This window comes from Pteronotus mesoamericanus, unplaced genomic scaffold (assembly GCF_021234165.1).
Source record: "Pteronotus mesoamericanus isolate MK-2021 breed Mesoamerican mustached bat unplaced genomic scaffold, CSHL_Meso_final scaffold_174, whole genome shotgun sequence".
In the NCBI taxonomy this organism is placed as follows: domain Eukaryota; kingdom Metazoa; phylum Chordata; class Mammalia; order Chiroptera; family Mormoopidae; genus Pteronotus; species Pteronotus mesoamericanus.
This window is the reverse complement of record NW_026555309.1, coordinates 35,677,022-35,701,954: the sequence shown is the minus strand read 5'-3', so window position 1 is coordinate 35,701,954 and position 24,933 is coordinate 35,677,022. Positions and strand designations below refer to the sequence as shown.

General features: G+C 54.4%; 1 protein-coding gene across 1 annotated transcript; it reads right to left on the bottom strand.

Moving 5' to 3' along the window:
• Positions 1-7,424: 7,424 nt before the first annotated feature.
• FAM83A (family with sequence similarity 83 member A) lies at positions 7,425-21,111 on the bottom strand. Its single transcript, XM_054590088.1, has 4 exons — positions 20,635-21,111; positions 15,063-15,230; positions 13,180-13,304; positions 7,425-7,944 (listed from the first exon to the last, which is right to left on the bottom strand). Exons 1-4 carry the CDS (start codon positions 21,109-21,111, stop codon positions 7,425-7,427), a joined length of 1,290 nt encoding a protein of 429 aa, XP_054446063.1.
• Between the last annotated feature and the right edge of the window lie 3,822 nt (positions 21,112-24,933).

Below are 24,933 nucleotides of genomic sequence, written 5' to 3'. Positions count from 1 at the left end.
GATAGTTTTACAAAACAGTTACTACCTATAACTAGCAGCACAAATATTCCGATTGTTTAGATCCATTCATCAGAAGCAACCGAGGTTGTCGAACTGAAGGCCGTGTCAAGGTCAGGCAAGGCCCTGGGACTTGGCTGCACCTGTCAGCAGGCGCATGAGCCTGTCGGTTTTGTGGATGCCGCGGGAGACCTGGTCACCGGCGGCCCGGCAGCCACTGTCAGCCCCCGCACCGGCCATCACTGACCTTGCCTTGGGTCCCAAGGAGGTGACGCCTGTGGGCCTGTGGAGCACTGTCCCATGGGGAGAACATCCTGTCCTTTCCGCCACGCACATTATAACCACAGTCTGGAACATCATCTTCAGATACACAGGGCCGTTACCTTTCTCAAATTATCTTGGGTAAAAGAACTCCCTTAGAGAAGTGGAATTTAATAATAACTGGAAGACTTCACCAAATGTTGTCCCACACAGCTTCTGTTCTCCCTCAGTGGAGGGGGAGGATGCCAGCCCCCGGCAAAGAGCTGACATCAGCAGAACTTCCTTCCACCTCACCTGCCCACTTCAGCCTGTCCCGGGCCCCTTCCCCAAACAGACTGCTCTTAGTGTGTGTGAGTGCTAGCCATTCGTCTCTAAAACGGGAGACTGAGTAGATATTTCAATTTCTAATATTTCAATTTATTGGAACCATTGAAAAGTATGGAAACCCCCTCAACAGCTCCCCATTGCCCTCCGTTTATTCACTGAGTCATTAACAATCACTTCTTGAGCTCCTGTTATGTGACAAGCATTGCGTGGTTGCCATGGAGACAGGTTACCGTGAAGTTTATGATCTGTGTATTGATGGCCCTTGGGATACAGCCCCAACTGGGTTGTGTCTTCACCATTGGCCTTCGGCAACCTAGGGCTTCATCTTTCCCTGCCCCCCACCTTTAAATGTGCCATAACTTCCACCTTTAGGCAGCTTAGCCCAGACCTCTCCCCCACGCAGTCTGTGGCTGATTGAACTTTCAGGTCTTGACTGAATTTTAGCTTCCCAGAGCTTGAGCCCCACGTGGTGGTGTCACAGGTGGGCACAGGTAACCAGGTTCTTGATCACGGATGAAGAATCGAACCAAACACACAGCAAGTTTATAGCAGAAAGAGAGAGAGACGATTTATGAAGTGATAGTAACATTCCACACAACAGGGGAGCGGGCCACCTCTGAGCAGAGATTGACCTCAAGCTGGAGGGCTTCTATTCTTATAGGGTGGATATTTCCTGGCTAGTTTTCGGGGGGTTTTATTGAGCATGTACCAGTAATTGTATTACTTTAAAGCTACTGTGCATGTGGTCTCCCATGATTTTCCTTGATTGGTCACGGGGGAAGGGAGTCCCACAATACTAGTTTATTATAATGCTATTATAATGAAGCAGGGGTCCTCTAGCATCTGCACGGGTGCATTCATGATTCACCATGATTCTTCACTTTTCCAGAAAGCAGGAGCAACCGGTCTTAGAATAGGACCCCTGTCCTGTTAGCCCTGGGGCACCTCTTGCACTTCCTCCTCCCTGTCTCCTGCCTCAGTGGTGGGTTCCCCTCCCCTGCGCCTTTTCTGCTCTCTCCCTGCCACATGGACCTTTGATGCTTTCTAGGATAATCACCCTGCTTCCCATGGCAGACTTTAAACTTTGTACAACTGGGGGACCGGGACTGTCTTGTTCGTATTTATATCCACTGGGCAGGATACCTGGCATCTTGCTAAATATTTGGTGAAAAGAATTGCTGAATTCTTTTGGCCCAGTGGCTCGGTTTGTTGGAATGTCACCCTGTACACCAAAAGTTTGCGGTTTTGATCCCCTGTTGGGGTGCATATGGGAGGCTACTAACTGTTGTCTCTCCCCGCTACCCTCTTCCTCTCTAAAATCAATAAACATATCCTCAGGCGAGGATCTAAAAAGAAAAGAATTGCTGAATTAGTTGGCCAGTGTCTTACTTTGTTTGCACAAAGAGTTAATACTGGAAGATTTGAGTGCTGAGGCGGTCCAAGCACCCTGCCCATTCCTCCTTCTGTGGCTAAAACCCCTTCCTCCGGTTTGTCCAGGTCTCCTAGACGTGCCCGTTCCTCCCCAGCCTTCCCGGCGTCTCCTCTCCACCATAGTCCCATCCGACCCTGCCCAGGCTCAGCTTTTCGCCCTCCGGCTTTCCTCCCAGGTGCCCTGTCTCCACTGGGCTGCCTGAGTGGTCTTCATGGAGCGGCTTGCAGCCTTGCTCCCCGGGAGCCCCACCTCTGTGCAGCAGCGGCGCGCCCACGCCGTGGGAGCACAGCCGCGTGCATTCCAGCGCCTCACTGTGATGCAGGGTGGGAAAGGGCACCCGGGAAGCCTGGGCACCTGTGGGTTTCATCACACAAAAGTCACCTGGACCATTTCCAGCACAGATGGTAGAGAAAATCAGTGTAGCAATGGTTATGCTAAAGAAAAATCTCAGGCCAGCCCCTTAGACACCCTGCCCTCTTGTCAATGAATGAATCACTCAGAAGGTGAGCACATGTGAACCACAGAGGCAACTGCAGTCCAGGTGGGGGCTGAGGGGTGCGACCCAAGGGCAGTTCTTGCCTCTTGTGACTCTCAAAAGGCCTGTCTTGAACGTTTTCTCCCAGGAGGGGACCTGTGCCTGGTGTTTGAGCTGGCAAGACTTTTGTCCTTTATACTCTCCCACCCTGCAATCTGCCCACTGTAGCCCAGGAGTCTCATAGAGGTCAACCTCAAAGTCCTGCAGTGATTTCCCAAGCCCCCCCGTGGCCCGCGCAGGCCTGCATGGCCCGGCCGTGACTTCCACCCCCGCTCCCTCTGGTTTCCTCTCGTGTCCTTGGGCTCTTCAAGCTTCCTGCCCCCCAAGCCTTGTGCCCATCCAGTTATCGCTTCTTGGAACATTCTCCCCTCCAACCCCCCCACCCCCCGCCGTAAATGTCCCCCTCGCTGTGGATCTCACCTCAGAGGTCACTCTCAGACAACATGTTCCTGATCCCACACTGGCTCAGGTCCCCCGTTAAATGTTATCATAGCTCCAGTGCTTTTCTCCTCTTTTTGTTTCCCAAAATGCTTATTGGAATTATTATTGAATATTCATTGGATGAATCCTCCTTGCTAGATCATAGGTTTGGGGACTGTGTCTCTGGTTTGCCCCTTTATGGCCAAGCTCAGCTTCTCGTCAATGTCACAGTTCCTGTCCACTGCTGCCTTCCTGGAGCCCCAGGCCATGCCCCCTGAAGCCTGTGAGCCAGCAGCCTGCGGGCTCGTCCCTACAGAGCCCTGTCCCTGCAGAGCCCCACCGCCAGCCCCGGCGTCCTCGCCCGCCTCGGTGGTGCCGCATCTCCACAAAGATGCCTTCATTTGAGAAAAACCTTGGGTAGAAATCTTGGAAACAAAGCCAAGGCCACTGTTGCAGAAAAGATTATTTTCATTAACAGCTTTTTTTGTGCTTTTGAAATTTTATCTGTAAAGGGAATTTACACGCTACTTTCCAAGGTCTTAATCATATGAACAAACTAACAAAAACCAGAGAGGTGGATACCAAAAGAACACAGAGCTCTGGTCCCAGAGGTGTGGCTGGTTCCCAATGTTCTGGCACATTCATTCTCACACTCTTCCCCCTGCCTGGCCCTGTGCCCTGGTGCCCTGGCTGAACCAGGCCTCAGTTAGGCCGTGTCCCCCACCTCCATCCCCACCCCTCCCACTGAGCCATCAAAACAATGGTCCTAATGCGGAGCAGCCCCAGCCTGGCTCCTACCCTGTCTTCCCAATGGAAGTGTGTCCACCGGTAGATTTGCTACGGAGGCTGCGAGAAATGCAGGATTGGCACTTGTCTACTTGGGGCTCACCCTCCCTGATCCTTTCTCCCTCCTTGGCGGAGTGGCTCTGCCACCTAAAGCTTTAGCATTGTGTCTGCTCCCCCCTGGGCTAATGACCACTCTGTCCTCATCTCTGGGAACTGGCAGTCACAGGTGCACGCAGTGACCCGGCTGATTGGCGAGGGGAAGACGGGTTTTCGCGGCCAGAGCTGCACCGATCAGGAGCTCCCCTAGAGACTGAGAAACGATAGATCCTTCCCGTGTGAGTGTGAAACTGGGTCAGAACCTGAAGGTGGCTGTGTTCTGCCCCGTGGAGCAGAGAGGGCAGCTCTTCAGAGAAAGAGAACCTGAGGGAGGTGCTCGGAAAGGGGCCGAGGGGCCAGCCTATGCTCTGCTGCCTCCGGACTCCAGGCCCTTCGTGTTCTCTGGGCCCAGCTACGTTCCTGCCTGTGGCCCCCATGAGGTGCCCAGGATGTGTAGGCATATAAAGGCCCACTAAGATGTCCACGTCCCAATTCCCAGGACATCTGAATATACTCAGTTACACGGCAGAAAGCCTGTTTTGTACTGGCCTCGGCCTATCCATAAACAATGTTGTGGCTGTATGGGTCTTATCGCAGCTGCAAGATGCCCGGCAGCAACAGCCACCAGGAAACTGTTGTAAGAAATGTCCAAACCTGTAGAGAATTTTTATGAGTTTATTTGGGCCAAGACTAATGACAGTTGCAGGGAAACAAGACCTCAAACGCTCTACAGAACGGCACTTTGCAGCTTCTTTTAGCATTTGGAATGAAGGACAGAACGTAAGGAAGATTCCAGGAGGGTGGGAGAGAGCACCGCGGAGATTGGATGGCAGGTGGTTAAAATGATGTGCTCTCTCAAGAGTGGCTATGCCTTCCCGCAGTATTACTCCTGGCATCTCAAAGGCATGTTAACCTGGACGCACAAGAACAAGAACAATGCGCAGGGCTGGCTTCAAAGCCTTTCCCTGAAGAAGTTACAGGTCGGGGCATGGCTACCCACCCTGACCTGCCCGGTTAGGAATTTATGATTTATTACAGCACCCCTTTTGTGCGACCTGGAAGTTACACAGCACACCTAGGGCCACAAAGGCAGAGAGAGATCACAGGGGCCTGGGGTTCTGCTTTTATTGGGGTTAAGGGTGGGGGCCTAGGGTCTGGCGGGCTCATTCTTTTTTGGTGAATTTAAAACATAAGAGCTGGAATTTCAAACATGGGAAGATAAAAAAAAAAGTACGTCATATGGTCAGTTACAGAAATCATCCAAGATCCCTGAAATGCGGGGGCCTCAGGGGCACAGGCGGAGGGGTTCTCTGAGAGCCGAGGCCGCCTCTGCCCCCACACTGGCTGCCCAGCCCCTGCCCGGGGTCGGGGCGGCGGTTGTGATCAAGTACAGGAATTCAGGCCCGTCCGGAATGGGAGCCAAGGCTGGCCTCCCAGGACTTGGGATAGAATAATTCAGGAAGGAAACGATGACTTGGCCACTGCTTCCAGCTGACTTGTCCCCTCTGCCATGTGAGGACACAGCGAGAAGGCGGCCATCTGCAAACCAGGAAGTGTCCTCAGCAGAACCCAGCCATGCTGGTGCCCTGATCTTGGCCCGCATAACGGCGAGAAACAAACGTCTGTTGCTTGTAAGCCCTGCCAGGTTGTGGTATTTTGCTAAAGAGCCTGAGTGGCCAGGTTCTTTCCATTCTTGAAAGATCAAGGGAGAGGCCTGGCTGGTTCTTTCTGAGGGCAATGAGAACGTGGGGGTTCTTCACTAGCAGGCATTTCATCGGGAGGTGCTGGAAATCCCTGTCCCCAAAGCCAGGCTCACCACCTCGGAGGCCTATTTTTGTGAATCTGACCTAGGAGCAGGCAGTGCCGAAAGGCGTGCAACAGGGGTGTGCAAGGCCCTGTCGTTAGGGTCCCGTGGAACCTGCAGAGAGAGCCTTGGCCTCTGGGCTCTTGCAACACAGATGGAAAGATTTAAAAAATCAGTATCTGGTGGAGGCCAAATGAATACTGCAAATAAATTTTTAGGAGAGAAAGGCTTGGGGAGCAGGGTTGATCATTAGCAATCAGCACATCCAGCCAGTCCTACAGGTGGGTGATGTGATCCCTAATCCCTGGCGTGGGGTACATTTTTGGCTGTAAGAGAAGCCCCCCATTCCACTGCGCCCCCCACATGTGACTATCACACAATTTCTTTCATCCTCTCCTGTTCTTCACGGTGGTTGTTCACATGGGCGTCACCTCCAGCCGACCCTGGGATTCTCCAGGACAGATGTGAGCGTGGTGTCTGTCTGTCCCTGTGCCCAGCAGGCACCCCAAGCTGTTGTTGAATCCCACGCCGCCTTCGCAGAGGCTGGATGCGTCGGATGGCCCCAGTGAGGAGGCCTGCCAGGCCGAGCAGGACCGTGGAGGGGTTTGGGGAGAATTGGAAATGTGGAAAATGAAGCGCTTTGGCCTTCAGCCAGCGCCTTGCCAGGTGTGTAAAATGCACCTAGTCTTCCGGTGGAAATGCTATCCCGGGACTAGAGCCCAAGGCTGTGGACCGTCAGGAATCCAACCCCAAAAAGGCATGGCCCGGCCTTGTGTCCGTGGGTCCCAAGGCTGTATCTGCCGGGTGAGGCTGGACCATGGCGCAATAAAAAACGACCCCAGTCTCAGTGGCTTAAACAACAAAGGTTTATTTCTTGCTCATACTGCTTATGCACTGTGGGCGGGGCGGGTAGGAGTGGGAGGGCCTGCTCCCCGCAGTCTCTTAGGAGCCCAGGCTGGCGGGCGGGGGCCCCCTACTTTGAGGTGTGCTCCTCCCAGGGCAATTGCACCCAGCTCTTGACGCTTCAGCCTGGAGGTGACTGATCCTCAGTGCTGAGCTGCTAAACTGCCGTGTCCAGCTCTGTCCGCTGGACGCCTCGGCTTGCCCCATCTCTGGCGCCTACAGTGTCAGTCGGCCCCACACAACCTAAGAGTGGCTGTTCTGGGGCCCCGTCCCTCAGTCCTCGGGCCGAGGGATTCCCCGTTAACACCTCTCCACAGAGGAGGAGTTGTCCCACCTCTCCCAGAAACATCCAGAATGTTCCCAGTCCTTCTCCTGAGTCTCTCTCTCCCGAATCTCTGGGGAATGGATTGTTCCTGCGAACTGGGAAACAGGGATATGTTGGCCACATCCACCCTCTGCTGCTCAGTGCCTCAGTTTACCCATACATAAAATGTGGGCTGTATCTGTCCCTTCTCACATTACAGAGATTCAAAGAACAATAATCATAAAGTGCTGGCTGGCTCTTTGGAGAAAGGGGCTCTATCTACTGTCACGGTTCTGCCCTCTAGTTCCCCACCCCCCAGCATCTGGAACCTTCTGGAGTGTGCTGCATGGGCCATGCTAGAGAGGGGCACCCAGAGACTCTTGGGGGTTGGCAAGTGAATGGCCTCAGGCCTGGGAATGTTCAAACACAGACAGCAGTGCCCCCCGAGTGCCTGTTGTTCAAAGGGATGCAGGGTCAAGGCTGCTGGTCATTGAGGAGAGGTCCTGGGGCCCGACGATCCGGGCAGGCATCCTCGGTGGGCGGCTGGGACAGGGACCCTTCAGAAGTGAGGGGAGGCCTGGAGAAATGGCCTCCAGATGGGGGCCGCCCTGGGCACCAGGCCCAGCTGCTCGAACTGCAGCCTCATGGGCCGGTAGGCGTTGAGGTTGCTGTAGAGAGCAGGTGCGCCATTGTGGGGCCTCAGGGGGAAGGGGGCCTGTGGGGCCAGAGCCCCCCAAAGACCATGGTAGGGCTGAAACCTGGGGGGTGGAGGGGGGTTCGGCGCCTGGGGGCTGCTCTGCCCTGAGGACAAGGATAGACTCTGGTTCTGGGGGTTGCTTCCCGTCGATGGGCTGCTGAAGGGGTCAGTGGAGGAGCAGCTGCTGCCACTGAGGCGGCCTGGTTTGGGTCTGAGTCCCGCTCGGGGCTGCGGCGGTGTGACCAGCCGGGGGGACTTCAGGCCCATCACCGGCTTGGAGGAGGCGTAGAGGTGGCGGAACTCCTCGTCAAACAGCTCCACCGCCTGCCCCGTGAACTTGGAGAGGATGTTCCGGTGGACGTGCCCGCAGAGCCAGGTGAAGCTGTGGGAAGGAGGAGAGAGGGAGGGCGGGAATGGGGGGCCACTGCTGGGCCTCTGGGGCCTTCCTTCGGGCGATGTGGGGGCAATGGCAGGACTGGTGAGAGGGGTTCCCATGCCCGCTGGCCCGCTGTGGCCTCATGTCATGCTGGCCGGAGCCCTGGCAGGAGGGAGGCAGTGGGGGCCCCTCCCACGAACGTCCGCTGGGGAGTGACGAAGACGCCAGGGTGACTCTCTGGCCTCAGGTCAGGGTCCCCTCCTGGTGCTCGGATTATGGCCCCTTCAGAGACACAAAGGGACTGAGTGCCAGCTGAGTCCTGGTGTCCCGGACTCTGCGCTCATATGAGCCATCTATCCGCTGGGGCCTCGGTGGCTGCACCCGTGAAACGTGGGCACACCTGCCTCTTCTAACCAAGCGGGGCTGGAGGAGCCAGCTGCTCCTGGAAGGCAGGGGCAGTGCGTCCATGAGAGTTTGAGGCGGAGAGGGAGAATCCTACGCTCTTCGGGAGGTGGGAGAGGGAATACAGGGCGAGCCCACGGGGACCAGGTGCGAGTGCATTTGCTGGGACACCCACGAGAGGAGGTCTTGTCCCTCCCTCCACCTGCAGGTTTTAAGTGAAAACAAAATGCTCAAGGCATTTATGTATTACTTTCTATGATTCCCTGATTTAACCAAATTCCTCTCTATTGCTGATGGAAAACTCCCCTCACCACTTCCCTCCCCCCAAAAAACAACCCTTGAAAATGTCTGGCAACAGCACATAAGACCCATCAAGAACATTGGGTTAGAGATTCCTGTGTCCCTCATAATGTGGACCCAGGCATGGGGAGCAATGGGGGCAGATGGACAGAGGAGGACAGGTCATCCTCAGGGACAGCGCCAGGGCCGAGCAGAAACAGCCCCCACCAAGGGTCTCGGCCTCCAGCCCCAAACCCACGTCCTGCCTCACCAATGAAAGGCAGGCCCAGCCTGCAGGGCCCCAGGTCTGAGAGGCAGGGTGGGGCCCCCAGGAGGCTGGGGCAACCCTGAGGAGAACAATGAGGCTTTGTTTAAACCTCACATCCTGCCTGAGAGCCACCCACGCAGCCCCAGACTGATGAGCGGTGGATGCTGAGCCTCGGGCCAACCCGGTGACAGGGAAGGTAGCAAAGACAGGGACAGTGGGACTCCTCGGTACAGGAAGAAATCGAACGCCCTGCTTGTTTGGAATCAGGCTAGATTAGGTCAACGACTACACGCTTTGCTCAGCAAAACAGGTCCAAAGGTGCCCTGGCAACTTTTCATGTCCCCATGCATCTTGTGCACCCTGCGCCCCGCCCCTGAGCCCTTGGCGCCCCCGGCCCCTTGTGTGCCCCAGGGCACTATCAGGGAACCCCCAGCACGCACTCTGTGTCCAAATATCCCCTGTGCTAGCTTTTAGAGTCTCTTTTCTCTCCACCAATTATATGAAATACATTTTATTTTTATTGGTTTGGGGCCCTTACGTACATAGAATTGACTTAATCATAACCTTTGGCTCAAGACCCACTCTCTGAAAGGTCACTGCTTCGATTCTCAGTCAGGGCACAAGCCTGGGTTGTGGGCCAGGTCCCCAGCTGCGAGCAGGTGCTCACTGAAGTTTCCCTCCCTCTCTTTCACCCTCCCTTCCCCTCTCTCTAAAAATAAATAAATAAAACCTTTTAAAAAATAAATAAAAGCTAGCATGTGAACAGTAACTACATCAAACCATATCAAAGTTCCTGTAAATCCAACATTTGGCATTGTCTTATTTTTTTTTTGCTAGTTAAAAAGGTATAAAATGGTAACTCCTTCTAGCCTTGATTTGCATTTTTCCTGATCCCCGCTGATGCTGAACATGTCCTCATCCTGTGTTTCCACATGTGTCTTCCTGGTGAAATGCCTGCTCACCTCCCTCGCCCACACTTCTGTTGTGCTGTTGTGATTCGTGCGAGTGCTTTGCGATTCTTGGCACTAATCCCGTCAGGACCTCATAAAAACCTGCTCCCAGGTTATGATCTGACTTTCTACCTTCTCTGAGATGTCTTTCCATGAACCAAGGTTCTTAATTGCAATGTAAGCACATTTAGCAATCTTTTACAGTCAATGCATTTTTTGGTTCTGTTTACCACAGACAGCTAATCTTTACGCTAAATTCTTAAAAAAAAAAAAAAAAAAGGAAAGAAAAATATCATCTGCCGCAGCTGGTGTGGCTCAGCGGATTGAGCGCCAGCCTGAAGACCAAAGGGATGCCAGCTCGATTCCTGGTCAGGGCATGTGCTAGGGCGCGCGAGAGGCAACTGATGGATGTTTCTCTTGCACTCTTCCCCTCTTTTCCCCTCTCTCTAAAAATAAATAAATAGCATCTTTAAAAATAATTAAAAAATTTAAAATAAAGTCTTGCCCCATATGCTGTGGCGCGGTGGACTGAGTGCTGGCCTATGAACCAAGGGGTCGCTGGTTCAGTTCCCAGGGTAGGGCACATGCCTGGGTTGTGGGCCAGGTCCCCAGCAGGGGGTGCGTGAAATGCATCCACACATTGATATTCCTCTCCCTCTCTCTCTCCCTCTTTTCTCCTCTCTAAAAATAAATAAATAAAATCTTAAAAAAAGGAAAATAATTAAAAAATTTAAAATCATCTATATTTTCTACTAAGAGTTTTAAAGTTTGTTTTTGACATTTAAGTCCTTTTAATCTATTGGTTTGTGGGGTTTTTTTTTGTATATGTGTGAAACAGAAATCAAATTTTCCATATCAAGAATTATTTTTTTCCAGTTTCTTCTTTCCCCACTGCTCTGATGCGCCCTGTTGTATGTGCTCTGGGTCTGTGCCTGGGCTTCTCTATTCTGTTCCATTTGTCAGTTTGTCTTGCCATGGAGCTGCAGTAATTAAGACATATTAAAACAGCTCCATGACAAGGCCTGATCTCTGGTAGGGCAAGTCCTGCCTGTTCCTCTTCAGACTTATCTTGGTTACCGTTGGAGAAATACACTTTACACTGTGGCCTACTCACATATACAAATACATACATAACCACAAAATAATTTCCAGAACCTCCCTTACCTCAGTGTGCTCTATTTTTATTCTACTCTATTTCATTTTTTTTTAAAAAAGGAAAAAACTAGGCATCATCCCCTAAGTTGATTTCATACCCTGCCAGCGGACAGTGATGCAGTGTGAAAAACTGCTTCTCTAGCCACCCTGGATGCCAGGAGCTAACATGGACTCTCATTCACTTATTCATTCATGGAGAATGTGCAGACAGTGCATTAACTGTACTCCCTGCCAGGGACGCAGTAGAGAAGAAAACAGACCCAGTCCAGGCCCCAACAGCATGTTGTTTACCATGTTGGCTAAACAAGTCCACAGAGCAGTTCTTTAGGGAATGATCCAGAAGCTGCCACCTGCAAGATAAGTCAGCAGGATAAAGACAGTAGAAGGAAGCAGAGGAAGAAACAGCAAGTGCGAAGGCTCTGAGGCATGAAAGGGTGGGGGGTTGGGCGGAGGCCAGTGTGGCTGCAGCACAGGGGCGGGGGAGAATTTTGCTGCCAGGAGAGCACAGTGAGAGCGTGGACTTTTTCTAGGCTCAGTGACCAGCCTGGAAGGACCTTAGGGATGATTCAACCTGGTTTGTGCTTAAAAATCCTTGTGTCCCTGTCCCAGCGATGGTAGGTCAGGGCAGAAGCAGAGTCAGGGGCCAGTTAGAAGGCCATGCTGGTAGGTTCCATGCTGTTCCAGCTGCCTCATTTTGCCCCTCGTCCCTGTCCCAATCTTTCTCTTGCTCCAAGGCCCACTCCCCTCTCCTAGACCTGGTAGCAGAAGGGGGACTCCTTCCTGCCCGACCCAGAGCACCTTCTTAGCTCCTGCTGAACTCGGGGCACACGCCACCCACCTCCATGTTTTGAGGAGAGAGGAGCTCTGAGCCCCCAGCACCTGGCAGCAGTGCCTGTGCTGGGGGAAGACCCTCAGCAGGAACTTAAATGTTGAAATGCGCCCAGGGCCTGGTCCAAAGCTCGCGCAGGGTGGCTGGGCCCTGTTCCGCTGGCACCGAGGGCTGGGGCCAGCCCCGCAGGTGAGCTCTGGAAGGACAGATGCCAAGGAAGACCAGGCTTAGCTCCCCCTACCGAAAATACGGTTTTCCCCTCCCCATTTTCTCTTTTGGAATTTCTTTCTCTGTCCTTTTTAACTGCATGGAAATCTTTTAATGGCTCAATAAGACTCTTGCCAGTCTCACAACTGGTCGCTAGAGGTTGAGGAGAGCGGGGAATGGGGAGTGACTGCTTAATGGTGAAGAGATGTGGCTATGCAATCCCAGAATATATATGTCTCTCTGGCATGAAAAATACCTTAAGCCGAAGGGATTTGAGAAACAGAGCTGGGAACTGACTTGTAGGCTGGGCTGCTGCCACCCATAGGTCCCACGGAATTTGGCGCTGCTCTGACAGGGCCGGGGAGAAGGGAGGGAAAGCTGGCGGTTGGGGGCCACCGAGAGGGGTGCTTGTCATTTATCTAGGACACTGTGACAGTTCAACAAGCGCGGGCCATTCTGAAGTGAGAGGAAGGCTGCCTTGCTGCTGTCCCGTCTTCTTGGGGACCACATGTCCCCTCCCCCAGCCAAGGTGACATTGTCCAGGTCTGCCCTGCTTGGTAGCCCCTCAGACTCACCCTTTTAGATCTGTCCCCTTCCCTTGGGACCTTGCCGGGGTACTGGCTGGCTAATAGCAATCATTTATTGAGCACCTACTATGTGCTAGGAGCTATGCCACATGTTTTGCAAACTTTATCTGCAAGAGAAGATATCGTAACCCTCCCCTCCATTTTACAGATGAGAAAAGTGATGCTATAAAAAGAATTGGATCGCACCCTTCTTGGGATGAATATTCTGGTATGTGGATTACATCTCAATAACTTTGATATATTAAAATAAAACACTTGAAAATAAAATGGAGAACACAAACACATGCCCCCAAACAAACTGCATGATTTTATAATCACACCTGAAAGAGCTAAGGAGGGAATAAGAGGATTCTATGTCTTCTTGCAATATCAAGGGAAACTGATGCACCAGATGCTTCTACCCTGAAGTCCTCCCAGGAAAGGCCTGCCCTCCCTCTTGGGGGCTGCGGTGGGGGTGGAGGCTCGGGGGAGGGGTGGCGGGCGGTGCCTGAGCACCCAGACGGGTCTGCACCACGCTCAGCCTTGGCCTCCACGAAGCCTCAGCAGCTGAAGCCCAGCGCTCACCTGTACGACCCAGAAAGGACGTATCTCCAGTCCGAGATCATGAACTTCTCCTGGACCTGGCCGGCGAACTTCCTCCCTGACTTGGCGCAGTACACCTCCGCCTCCACGCTCCGCACCGAAATGTTCTGTTGGAAGGAAAGGCGGGGCGGCGCTCGCTAACTGTGTTCACGGATATGCGTTGACCTTGGACAAAGTCTGAGAGGCACCCCCAAATACAAACAGGGGGTGCCTCTAGGTGGTGGGATTATGGGCCATTTAAATTATTTCCGGGGCTAAATTTTCTACATTTCCTTCATTGTCCTGACATTACCCAAAGTAACGGAGGGCGGGGAGGAGGGAGGGAAGCGGGGGATGGCAGAATTTTTAAAAAGCAGAAAATAGAAGACGAAGGCCGGGGGCCCATGGAGCCCTCAGTCTGGGCTCCCTGGACCACAGAGGTCAGGCAGGCCCAGCCTTGCCCTGTAAGTGACTTTAGTGACGTGAGTCTCTGACCCCAAGCTGGTCAGAGGGAAGGCTCAGAGCAGCCAGGGGAGGCAGCTTTGTGGGGACCTCAATGGACCCTCAATTGTTTTGTCTAAAAAAAGGCCTGTCCGCGACCCAAATCACAGGGGTCCTATTTGTCCCCTTCCTCCCCAGCAGCCCCTGCCGCCCCAGCCCTCAAGAACCCTTGGGAGGCTGGAGAAATGTCTGGCGGGGGGAGCACGGGCTCTCGGGGGGAGGCGGAGCGCTGCTGAGACCACGGGATGCCTGAGGCTGCCGGGGGGGCGGACACCAGCACCCCCCCGCCAGCATCGCCAGCATCGCCAGCACCGCCAGCACCGCCAGCACCGCCAGCACGGCCAGCACGGCCAGCATCACCAGCATCACCAGCACCGCCAGCACCGCCAGCATCACCAGCACCGCCAGCATCGCCAGCATCACCAGCCTCTCTGTGAGCTCTGAGATGTTGAGATTGCGAGATTGTGAGATTGAGGGAGGAGGGCCACATCCCACTGTCCCTGGGTGGGCAGAGGGCTGTCAGGTGCGGGCGCTGTGAGCGGAGCTGCGAGGGCCTCATGCTGAGCAGGTCAGATCCAGGTAGCATCAGGCAGACCCAGTAACAGAGGACCCGGGGCCTGTGGCTCCAGCAGGTGCCTGAATTCAGCTGCTGCTGTCAGTGTGGAGGGGACAGGAAGGAGGGGAGGAGGAGGGCGGGGTCTCCAGGAGGCTGACTGGCCTGAGCTGGAAGGTTGTCAGCAAGGGGACCCCCCACCAGCTGTTCACCTGGCCTGCTCATAAAGGCCACCAGTGCTTTGACATTTGACCTTGAATTAGCTGCCCCAAGTTTAACACACTAAGGGAACGTTTATCTCTGGGTTTCTTTTCTCATTGCCAGAAGAAGGAAGTGGGGAGTTGGGGGTAAGTCCAAGAGGATTAGCTTCCTGTGGGGGCCATGGAGTCCCGGGCACGAATCAAACAGGTCCTGGGTGTTGTCCTGCGCATGAAGCGCATCCACTGGGCTTGCTCGGCTGGGAGCTGCAAAAGGCGGATGTGGCAGAGGCTGATGCTCACCAGCTGTCCCCCTGCCCTTTGTGCGTCCCAGCCCTGAGCAGCTAGGTGAGGTCAAAGGGCTGTGAGCGAAAGGGATGGAAATCTCTTCCAGGTCAGGTCTCCTTCCTGCAGGACCCTCCTGCGCCCTCTCTCCCATCACTGCAATCTAGGAGGCCGCGTATTCCCCGTGATGTAGCTACAAATGAGGGAGGGCCATTTGGCCTACACTTGGAGCAAGAAATAAACTTTTACTTTGTGAAGCCATTGGCATGGTTGCGGAGAGTCTGTTACCATGGGACAGCCTGTCTTGTTCTCACACAAGTACCTCTTGGACTCTCCTTGGGGGCCCCTACCTTGAGGTGACTGTCCGAGATCTGCACTTTGTCACACATCTCCTGGAAAAGCCTCACACCACCCTGGTCCAGGAGCACGCAGACGAACACCCCGCGCTTGTTGGCCGCCTCTAGAATGTCACAGAAGATCTCCACGTCTGTGAACACGTCCATCAGGATGGCCAGAACCTGGGCGGGGGAGAGCGGTCCAATACCAGAAGGGTCAGGCCCAGGCGCTGACTGGTTTCAGCCCAACTTCCTCGGTCCCCATGGGCCTGCGAGGCCGGTCCCACTGGGCCTGCGTTAGCCGGGAAGGGAGGGTGGGGGAGGGCCTGACAGGCAGGATTCAAGGAAGGGAGAGGGAGAGCTGGAGAGCAGGCCCCTGCCTTTGTCCTGACCCCGCCCTCCAGCCCCGCCAGCGCCCCTGGCCTCCCTGCCCACTGTTGGAGTAGAGAATGCAGAGCAGGAAGGGGAGAAAAGCGAAAAGAGAGGGAAAAGGAAGAAGGGGAGGTGCTCAGGCAGGTTCAGAGGAGAGGGGCAGGCTTGATGTCGTGGATTCTCTGCCATCTGCAGCTCTGTAGCACTCTGTGGCCATTGGTTTTCCTATGTTTTTAAGCCGTGGAATCCTTGCCTCAGACATAATCCTTGTAGAGACTCCATACCTTTCCCACACCTTGCCCTAGGCATCTCTTCCGTCCGAATCTTCTGGAGTTATATATCCTTTTGTAATAAATCAGCCGTCTAGTAAGTAAAATGTTTCTATGAGTGCTTTGAACCACTCTCAGAAGTTAACTGAACCCAAAGAAGGGGTCACTGGAACCTCCAACCTGTAGCTGGTTGTCAGAAGCACAGGTCACAATATGGGCTTGTCCCTGGCGTGAGCTGAGCTGGAGGACACCCGGTTGGTGTTAGAGAAGTGCTTGGTGATGTGGGGAAAACCCCAGCACCGTGGAGGTTTTGCTAATTCTGCACGCAGTGGAACTGGAGCAGAATTAGATTTTCTTTTTTTGTCACCCAATGAAGAGTCCTTCCTACTAAGACAAAAGCCACTTTCTTAGGCCCTCTTTCCCAGAGCTGGCTAGACCCACCAAGCAAGACTGACCCTAATTGTTTTATGAGCCTTTATCCTCAGGACTAGAAAATTCCTGCAAGTGCCCTGAAGGCTCAGAGGCTCCGGGAACCCATGAGACAGGACATACCAGACCATGAAGAACAGACCCCAGGCTACAGTGACCAGACAACCAGACCCTGTACCCGACGATAACATCAAAATAGGACATACCACACCACAGCGACCAGACCCCAGGCCACAGCGACCAGACAACCAGACCCTGCACCCAAAGATAACATCGAGACAAGTTGCAGCCCAACAGAAACACCCTGCTCTCCAACCACCCCATTACCCGGTAAACACTCGGAGCCGGGACCCCTCAGGGCTGGGGCCGGTGCCGGCGCATATTTCCACTCTGAGCCCTTTCCCTCCCGTGGGAAAGTAAAAATAAAACCTTTACTCTCTGCACCTTCTTCTCTTTGTGAATTCTTTCACGGTCCATATCACCCTAACTTCCTAATACTTCCTAATACTTCCTTATACTTAAATTGTGGTCTATTGACAAATCAATTATTACGATAATTATCATGGTTCTATAGAAACTGTAAGACTGGATGAAATGTTAAAATAAAACGTGCTGTGTAATACATGCTCAACAAACATGTATTAACAAGTAATGAAGTGAATTGAAAAAAAAAAAAGCACAAAATGGCGGTATGTCCACTATGGTTGCCAGTAAGGGGAAACGGTGGGCAGATAGATAAACACAAAACCCAAAGCAGCAGTCAGGATTGATTGGTGGGCCATTGGGATTTTTTTTCTTCAGCGGTACCCGTGATAATCAAGTTCCACCCTTCACAGCGGCAGCCGAAGGAGGTGGCTGGTGCCCACTTGGAGCTGACTTGCTGTTCTGTTGATGTGCGGCGTGGGGACAGGATAGGGACCGGCTGATAAACCTCGCACCATGGGCTAGAAGTCAGCCAACGTGTTCTCACAGTGAGGCGCATGAACCTTGAGGACTGTGCCCTGTGTGGCGTGAGCATGTGCCTGTACACATTAAGTTTATGACACCAATAACCCCCGAGGTCCTCTCTGCTGAAGGACAAGTGCCTCCTCAGCCAAGTTCTCTATGAGAGAGACAATCCTCTCGCACCAGGATGTCAGTAAACCCTCTCAGTCACGTTCCAGTGAGTCCTTGCTTCCCTGAGAGTTTCTGGTCAGGTGGCCTCACTCCGTCCCTGCCTGAGCCCGACCCGCCTCCCTCGTCCCACTGCCCACCTCCCTCAGACCTGCTGGCAGTGCCCCAGTAATGTGTGGGGGGCGGGGGAGGGACCCAGCCCATCCAGGGCAGGGGCGCAGCCTGAAAAGACTGTCCTTGAGCCCTGGGGGTGGGGAGCTCCTGCCCCCTGGACCCTCTGCAGGCCCCACTCCCCTCCCAGAGGGCTCAAGGGTTTCCTTTCTCCAGCGAGCCTGTATTTCTTGCCCAGAGAAAGAAATAAGTGGTTAAAAAGGGCCTGGCTGAAAGGGTCCCAGGATCCGGGATCCGCCATGCTTGGAGGCTGTATTAATCAAGGCTTTTGTTTCTCATATTTTATGATGCTGTGACATCACAGAGACAGCCGGATTTCTAGAGCTAGCAAACACCTTGTCTATGAGCACGTCTTTGATATGCAAACCAAGCAATCCAGAGCCAATACTCCAATGGCCCCGACATGTAACTCTCGCACAAGTGCCCCTGCCGTTTACCATCCAGGGCCAGGCCCTGGACAGCCAGGGGCCACCGGGAGGCCAGAGCCTGCGAAATGACTCAGTCCAGCCAACTGTACACCGTTTACTGTGCTCTGCCCTGTCGTCCTGCAAAACCAAAAGGCTTGTGCCCCTCCTCTCCCTTTGCTCGTGCTGGTTCCTGACCACCCTGCTGCTTCCTGGGGGGCCCTGCATGGCTCTCTGTGCCTTCTACTTCTAGGGACTGTGTGTAGGAGCCTCTTCCTCCATGTCTGTGTGGCTTCCTGCTCCTGGTTAGAGCAAAGCTCAGGCACATTTAAGAGCGAAGAGCTGTTGCTCACTCTTTGGCCCCAAGCATAAGGCACAGCAGCAGCTTCAAGCCCCATGACCTCTGATCCTTGTCCCCACCCTCATCACTCCCTGAGTTGCCATGTCAACAAGCTCTGTCCCACCAGATGGAGGATGCTGTGTTCCCACCTCCTGGACCCTCAGGTCCCCTCATACCTGACCTTGGTGCTCAACCTTCCCTAGGCCTGCAATTCCTTCCCCTTCCCTCTCTGCCCGGCAAACTCTTACTCAGCCTTTGAGACACAGCTCAGAGGCCACCTCTGCGTGAAGCCTGCTTAGTCACCTCCTGTCCACTTCCAGGCACAAAGGGTTGCTCCAGCTCAAGGCCGCCGCCCATGAGTGCATTCCACCTCTCCTCCCTTGCCCTCCTCCCCTCTCCTCTCTTCCCTCCTGGAGCAGTTCGCAGGGAGCCCCCCAAAGGGAAGGAGGCTTCTTGCTCTCTGCTCTGCCATCCCCGCTTGGCTGACCGAATCTCAGGCACCATGACTGGAAGGTGGTCAGGAGTTCTCAGTGTCCTAGATGAAGGGCTGTAAGTGGCTGTCTGCTGCCAGCTGCAGCTCCTTCTACCCCAGGTGCACAGAATGACTCTAGATACCCGCTCCGCCCTCCCGGAGCGGCAGACGGGCGGGAAGGACTCCCGGGGAAGAAATGTGTCAACTGTAAAGATGCCCCCTCTCCGTCTTTGTCTCTTGTCACTTAAATTTTAAAATTGGGTTACATTGAAAAGAACTCAGAAAAGAACAAGCTGATATTTAAAGGTTTTTCTGGTGGTTGTTTTTTGGTTTTTGCTGGGGTCCCAAGTTTAATTCCGTGTGAAATCAGCAGGCTCCAGAAAAATCCACCAGGGATGGGGAGGTTGTGTGTAGATGGGGAGCGAGGGAGTGGAGTTATGGAAAATTTAAACAGGAGGCAACATGGGTGGAGTGTTGATTTTTCTTGTCGCTGGGCTGCTTCAGAGCAGCGTCTCCTGTTTTTGTGGCAGGGCGGCAATAGGAATTGACAGATGGTCCGAGGCAGGCAGCCAGGGGTGTGGGCCCTGCCTACGAGGGGCTGGCTGCATGGCCTGGGGCAAGTCCCTCAGCCTCCCCAGGCCTCAGATTCCTCTCCGGACCAAGGTCCCTTCCAGCTCCCGGGCCTGTTGCTAGGGTGCTGGCCGCGGCTTCTCTGTGCACGGACAGGAAGTTCGGGGCTCTCCCGGGGGCCATGGGTGTCGGGGAAATTCTTAGCTGGGGCTGCTGCTCACAGGGGGAGCGACCGTCCCTGGAAGGAAGCCAGGCAGGGGCTTGTGAAACACAATCCGCTGGCAGAGCCCCTCTCTTTCCCCGAAGCCCCACCCAGCAAGGCTTCTCCCCCGGCCTCTGTGGCCCGAGGCCACTGATGTCCTTTCTTTCAGCAACACAGCATGTTAGGAATTTAAGACACGGACAAATCAGATTTCACCTAAAAGCAAGAATTTCCAGCTCCCCTTAGCAGCTAGGTAGAAGACCTGACTGTCGGTGCTGAGCTGTGGCCACCTCTTTGAGTGGCCACAGACCCCACCACTGCCTCTGGTCCGAGGTCCCCATGAACTTTACCCATTTTGTTGCCGGTCAGGCCTTTGCAGGCAGAGTATGTGACATCTGCGCGCACACGTGTGCACACACAGACACACATGGCGGCTTAAGGGTGGGCTGCCCCCACTTAGACGCCCAGGGGCTGGATTCCCAGCCACAGGCTGCCCGTGAAAGCAGGCTGTGACCCCGGCCGAGACCTCCAGTGGCTCCCAGTTGCCCACAGTGGGAAGAACAAACCCCTTAGCAAGGCTCACACCCCCTCCAGCTCCTCTCCCACCTCCCACCACTCAAGGCTGCGTGACAGGCACGCTCAAGCCCACCACGCTCTGTGCTCAGGCCTTCGCGTGTGCTGTTCCTTCTGCCTGGGACTCCCCGCCTTCCCTGCCTTTTGCCCAACGGATGCCTGCTCTTTCTCAGGACCCGAAGTCCGTTTCCCAGGAAGCCTTTCCTGAGCTCCCAGGCTAGACCAGGTGCCCCGCCTCCCTGCTTTCAAATGAAGGGTCGCTCCACAGAGGCCCGTACTTGTTCCTTGTCCTCTCTGACTTTGCTTAGCTATCTCTGTGCACAAGTGACCGTGACGCGCCTGAACCCATTGGTGGTCAGGCAGAAAAGGGATGAAGTTAGATTTGAAGTCTAGAAGGAGTGTTTCCAGCAGCAGGCAGCCTGGGTAGCTGCGGATCAAGAAGGAAGACAAAGGCCAGGCAGGAAACTATTGTGGGGGGTCTCAGTCATGGGGGCGGCAGCCGGGACCAGGCTACAACAGATAGAATCAGGAAGTCAGCGATCCCTGGTAAGACAGAGAGTGACTTCCCTGACTCCATCGCTTGGAATGGGACGCGCCCCCCCCTTCCTCCTGCACCAGCTCCCATTCCCACCCCGCCCCTGGCCAAGGAGACACAGGCTGGGCTCTCGCTACCTGGCTGGTCCGACTGATGCAGCGCCGGATGAGGTCTCTGATGTTGTGCTTGTCCGTCTGGAAGTACACAGTGGCGCTGGACTTTTCCTTCAGGTAGGGTTTCTCAGCTGAAACCCAGGTGTGCAGCAGGGCAGGCTCGCTGCCCTCTGAGGCCGCAGGGTAGTAGGTGCCTGACTGCAGGGAGCCGGAGTCGAGTCCGTTGGTTCCTGCCTCGGCCCCTCCTGGGGTCTCGGGAGTATAGGGCGGTTCCTTGGCCTGGGCCTGGATGTACTGGGCCTCCACCGAGGACAGGAAGTCCACCTCGCCTTCCTTGCGGAGGACCTGCCAGTAGGCCTCCGGCCCCCCATCCAGGAGGGCATCTGTGGCCAGCCGGGCGCTCTCGTTGTCGCTGAAGTCAGTCCTGGCTGGCCGGACCCACTGGCTCTTGACATCTTCCAGGCGTTTGCGGATCTTGCCCACGTGTCTTGACCGGCTCATGCTGCTCTGTCCTGAGTCGCAGTGGGGAGGCTGGCACGCCAGCTGTTCTTGGTGTCAGCGGTAAGCAGGCCACGCTGCCGAGAGGAGTGGAGCTCCTAGCCCTCCTGGAAGGCACCCAGCTCTCAGGCCTGGTGTGCACCCAGCATCCAGGCCTACCTGCCGCCCCTCACGCCCGCTCTGAGGAAGTGATTCCCGCTGTCCTGAGCAATGCTTCCCAGGGATCACCAACTACAGGCAGGGGTTGGCTTATCTCTGAGTTACACCTGCCCTGCCCGCAGGCCAGGGGGGCTGGCTCAATCACGCCTTGGCACACTCAGCCCTGGGAGAGTCCCCTCCTCCCAGCGGCAGTGGGAGGCCAAGGTGAGCCAGGTTTCCCGCTCGCTCATTGCACAACTCTCCAGGAGACCCTCGGTCTTTGTGACAAACCAGCGCCCCATCATCCCTGTGCTGGGTCCCCTCCTGTGCTCCTCAGTTCGAATAACGACAGCTTCAAAGACCAGAATGTCCCTGTGGGGGACAGGCTGCCCCTGAGATCTGCCTCCCGACCTGTGTGAGCAGGGAGGCTGGATGCAGGCCAGGTGCTCCGCCTTTCTATCGGTAACACCCAAGTTCCCGGTCCTTCTTGTCCTCTGAAAAGCTCGTCTCTCCCATCTCTCTCCCATATTGTGATTGTCATGCTTGTGCTTGAACTGAGCCCACAGAGCAGTTCCAGGTCTGGGGCCAGAGCTGAGAGGAAGGACCAAGCCGCTGCGTCTGGGCCATCGGACCAATAGGATCCATCTGTCTCCCTGTTGTTGGGGGGCGGAGGCGCAGGTGGCAATGGTGTGTCTGAAATGTGGGAACTCCTACGGGAGAAGCCACATTTTCTTTCTAGAGCACATCATGGTCGAGTCCATGTCAAAGGAATGCGCTATCTACAGTCCTGACTGTCTTTGATTGGGTTCTGCCAGAACAGACTCTGAGGCTAGGATTCCAGTGCAGCCATCCCTCTGTATCTATAGGAGATTTGTTCCAGGACCCCCACAGATACCAAAATCCGTGGATGCTCAAGACCCTTATATAAAATGGGATATTATTTGCATATAATATATGCACATTCTCCCTCCTTAATACTTTAAATCTCTAGATTATTTTTAGTACCCACTACAATGCAACTATTATATAAATAGTTGTTATACTGTATTATTCAGGGAATAAGGACCAAAAAAGTCTGTCTCTATGCAATACAAAGGCATCCATTATAGGCCTAACTACATCATACGCATCAGAAACAGTGTAACATCTTTCTTTCTTTTTCTGAAAATGCTTGATCAGTGGTTGGTTGAATCTGCGGATGCGGAACCCACAGATAAGGACCCACAGATAGGGACCTGCAGATGCGAAGGGAAGGTCACCAACTGGGAGGTGATCCCAAGAAGCACTGACAGGGGAGGGGAGAGTGAGGCAGGAAGGGAGGGAGCCACTCTCGGGCTTGCCGAAGCGCAGGCCACCCCGTGGGGCTATGAACCCCTGTGGGAGCGCCCGCCCGGGGTCCAGTCCTGCCAGCACCGCTGGGAGACCGTGTGGAACACATCTCAGGTTACTTGGGCCCAGAGGGCGAGAAGGCTGCAGAACTTGTCCACCGGCCTCCATTTGTCATTGGGCTAGGGCAACACCTGGAACCCCACTAATTCCCCGCGCTGCCGGCCGCCCCGTGCACTCACCAAGCACAGTGTGAAGCCAGGGAAAGCCTCGGGCAGACTGACACGTGTGAACAGGAGGAGACGGTGGGAGCGGCAGGTGCCAATGGGGTAACAGCCGGGCACTGCCAGAATCTGCTCAGACAGCTAGGCCGGACACCAAGGGCTGTGCAGCCTTCAGGCCGCGGGCACAGGAGGAGCGAGGTCTCTCTGTGGTTTATCTACTCTTCGGAGGAAAATTGCTAAAAGCATCACTAACTTCCCCAAAGCCATGGCCCAAGTGGCTCAGTCCAGGGGTAAAAGAGTATTTTCAAAATCACAGTTCAAATACAAGGAATTTTAGAAGAATTTCTTCTCCTGTTTTGATGGACGTTGAAGGCAATCAACTCATGACCTTGAGTGACCCTTTATTTCATTTTTACCTCCTCATCACAATACCTGGAACCTTGAAGAGGACAGACCTAATGAGCTCTCTCTCGCTGCTGTCCCTTCGGTGTCATGCCAAGACGCTCGATGAGCCCTTTAGAACAGACAGCAAGCACCCTGGGCATGTGCTATCACTTCCAACCCCCATTCCTGTGCTCCCGGCAGACACTGCTAACTGATCGGGGAACTCTTTCCTGGGGGCTGGGGACCACCCGCTGATCTAGAAGGAATCTTGGATGCACTTCAAGTGCTCCAGCTTACTAATGCGTAAACTGCAGCCCAGAGAGGGGAGGTGACTATCCTCAAAGTCACAGAGCTGGCCAGAGACTGTCCTCAGCATTGTTCCTCGTCTCTTCTCCTCTGTAACCCCAGCCCTGTGAAGTGACATCATTCTTGCTGGGCCCACTGACTGAAATAACAGGTCCCCCCACCCTACCCCCGCTGCCAGCCCCTGGGATTGCAAGTCTGGACCTGGGAGCCTGGCCAGCTGTTGAGCCACACTTTCCATGTATGTCCTCATCAAAGAGCCCTCAGTTACAGGAATCGAGGATTATGAAGAGTTTGCCTTCTCTGTCTCGTGGCCTGAAGCGTAGTCTTTTCTGCTCATGAGTACGTCCGATAATGGGGAAAAGAAGGAGAAAACAGGCTCCTAATAGCAAATGAGTGGGGTTGGGGTTTCCTTTATTAGGGCAATGGTTCTCAAAGACGGGGTGGGGAGGTTATTTGGATCCTCCCACTGGAGGGCATCTGGCAATGTCTGGAGACATTTGTGGTTGTCACCACTGGGGGGTAACGCTACTGACATCAAGAGGGTATAAGCCAGGGACGCTGCTACATCTCACAATGCAGGGGACAGCCAACAGGAACTACCTGGCCCCGAATATCAACAGTGCTGAGACTGAGGGACCCTGATCTAGGGGGTGACTGACCCTCATCCATGTGGGAGGTCCAGTCTGTCCCCTTGTCTTCATCTAGCCGCTCCCCTCGGAAGGAAATCCTTGCCTCCACCTCAGCAACTCGTCCAAATCTTTCTCAGCGTTCAAGGTCTCTCGTGACTCCCACCTACGCAAGCGAGCCTTCCCTGACAATTCCTCTTCTGTGCCTGCCGGGCGTTGGTGGCCCTCATCTCCGTCAGCCTTGGACTTGTCACGGGTGCTCTGTCTCATCGCCCCATGGCATTTCATTCCTAGAATGTACAAAGGCAAAAAAGCCTCCATGACGTCAGTACCAGGCACAGCTGGGTTCAGATTGTGCCTAAGATACTGTGTGGCCTTCGGGAGGTAACTTCACTGGGCTTCACCTTTCTGTCCACGTAGCAACAGCTAACCTTCGAGGGACATGTCCAGTGTACCAGGCGCTCTTGTCAGCGCCTTGCACGTGTTAACTCGCTCGACCCTCATAGCAGCCCCATGTGTCTGCGCTGTGACCATTTCTCACAGATGAAGGAAACTGCAGCGCAGAGGTCAGCTACCTAACTTGCCCAAGGTCACCTGGCCGGCAAGTGGCAATGTCAGGAGCTATGGGTGGGTGGTCTGGTCCCGGAGTCCACCTGCCAACCACTGGACCTTCTGCCTCTTTCATGGGATGAACCCCGAAGGGCGTGAGAAGGCCTGCGTAATAAGTGATCCAGCCTTGTGCTGCTTCTGGCCTCACACGCTTTAGCCTAAGGCAGCACCAACATTTCTTACCGAGCTTTTCACATAGTTGACATAGTTGA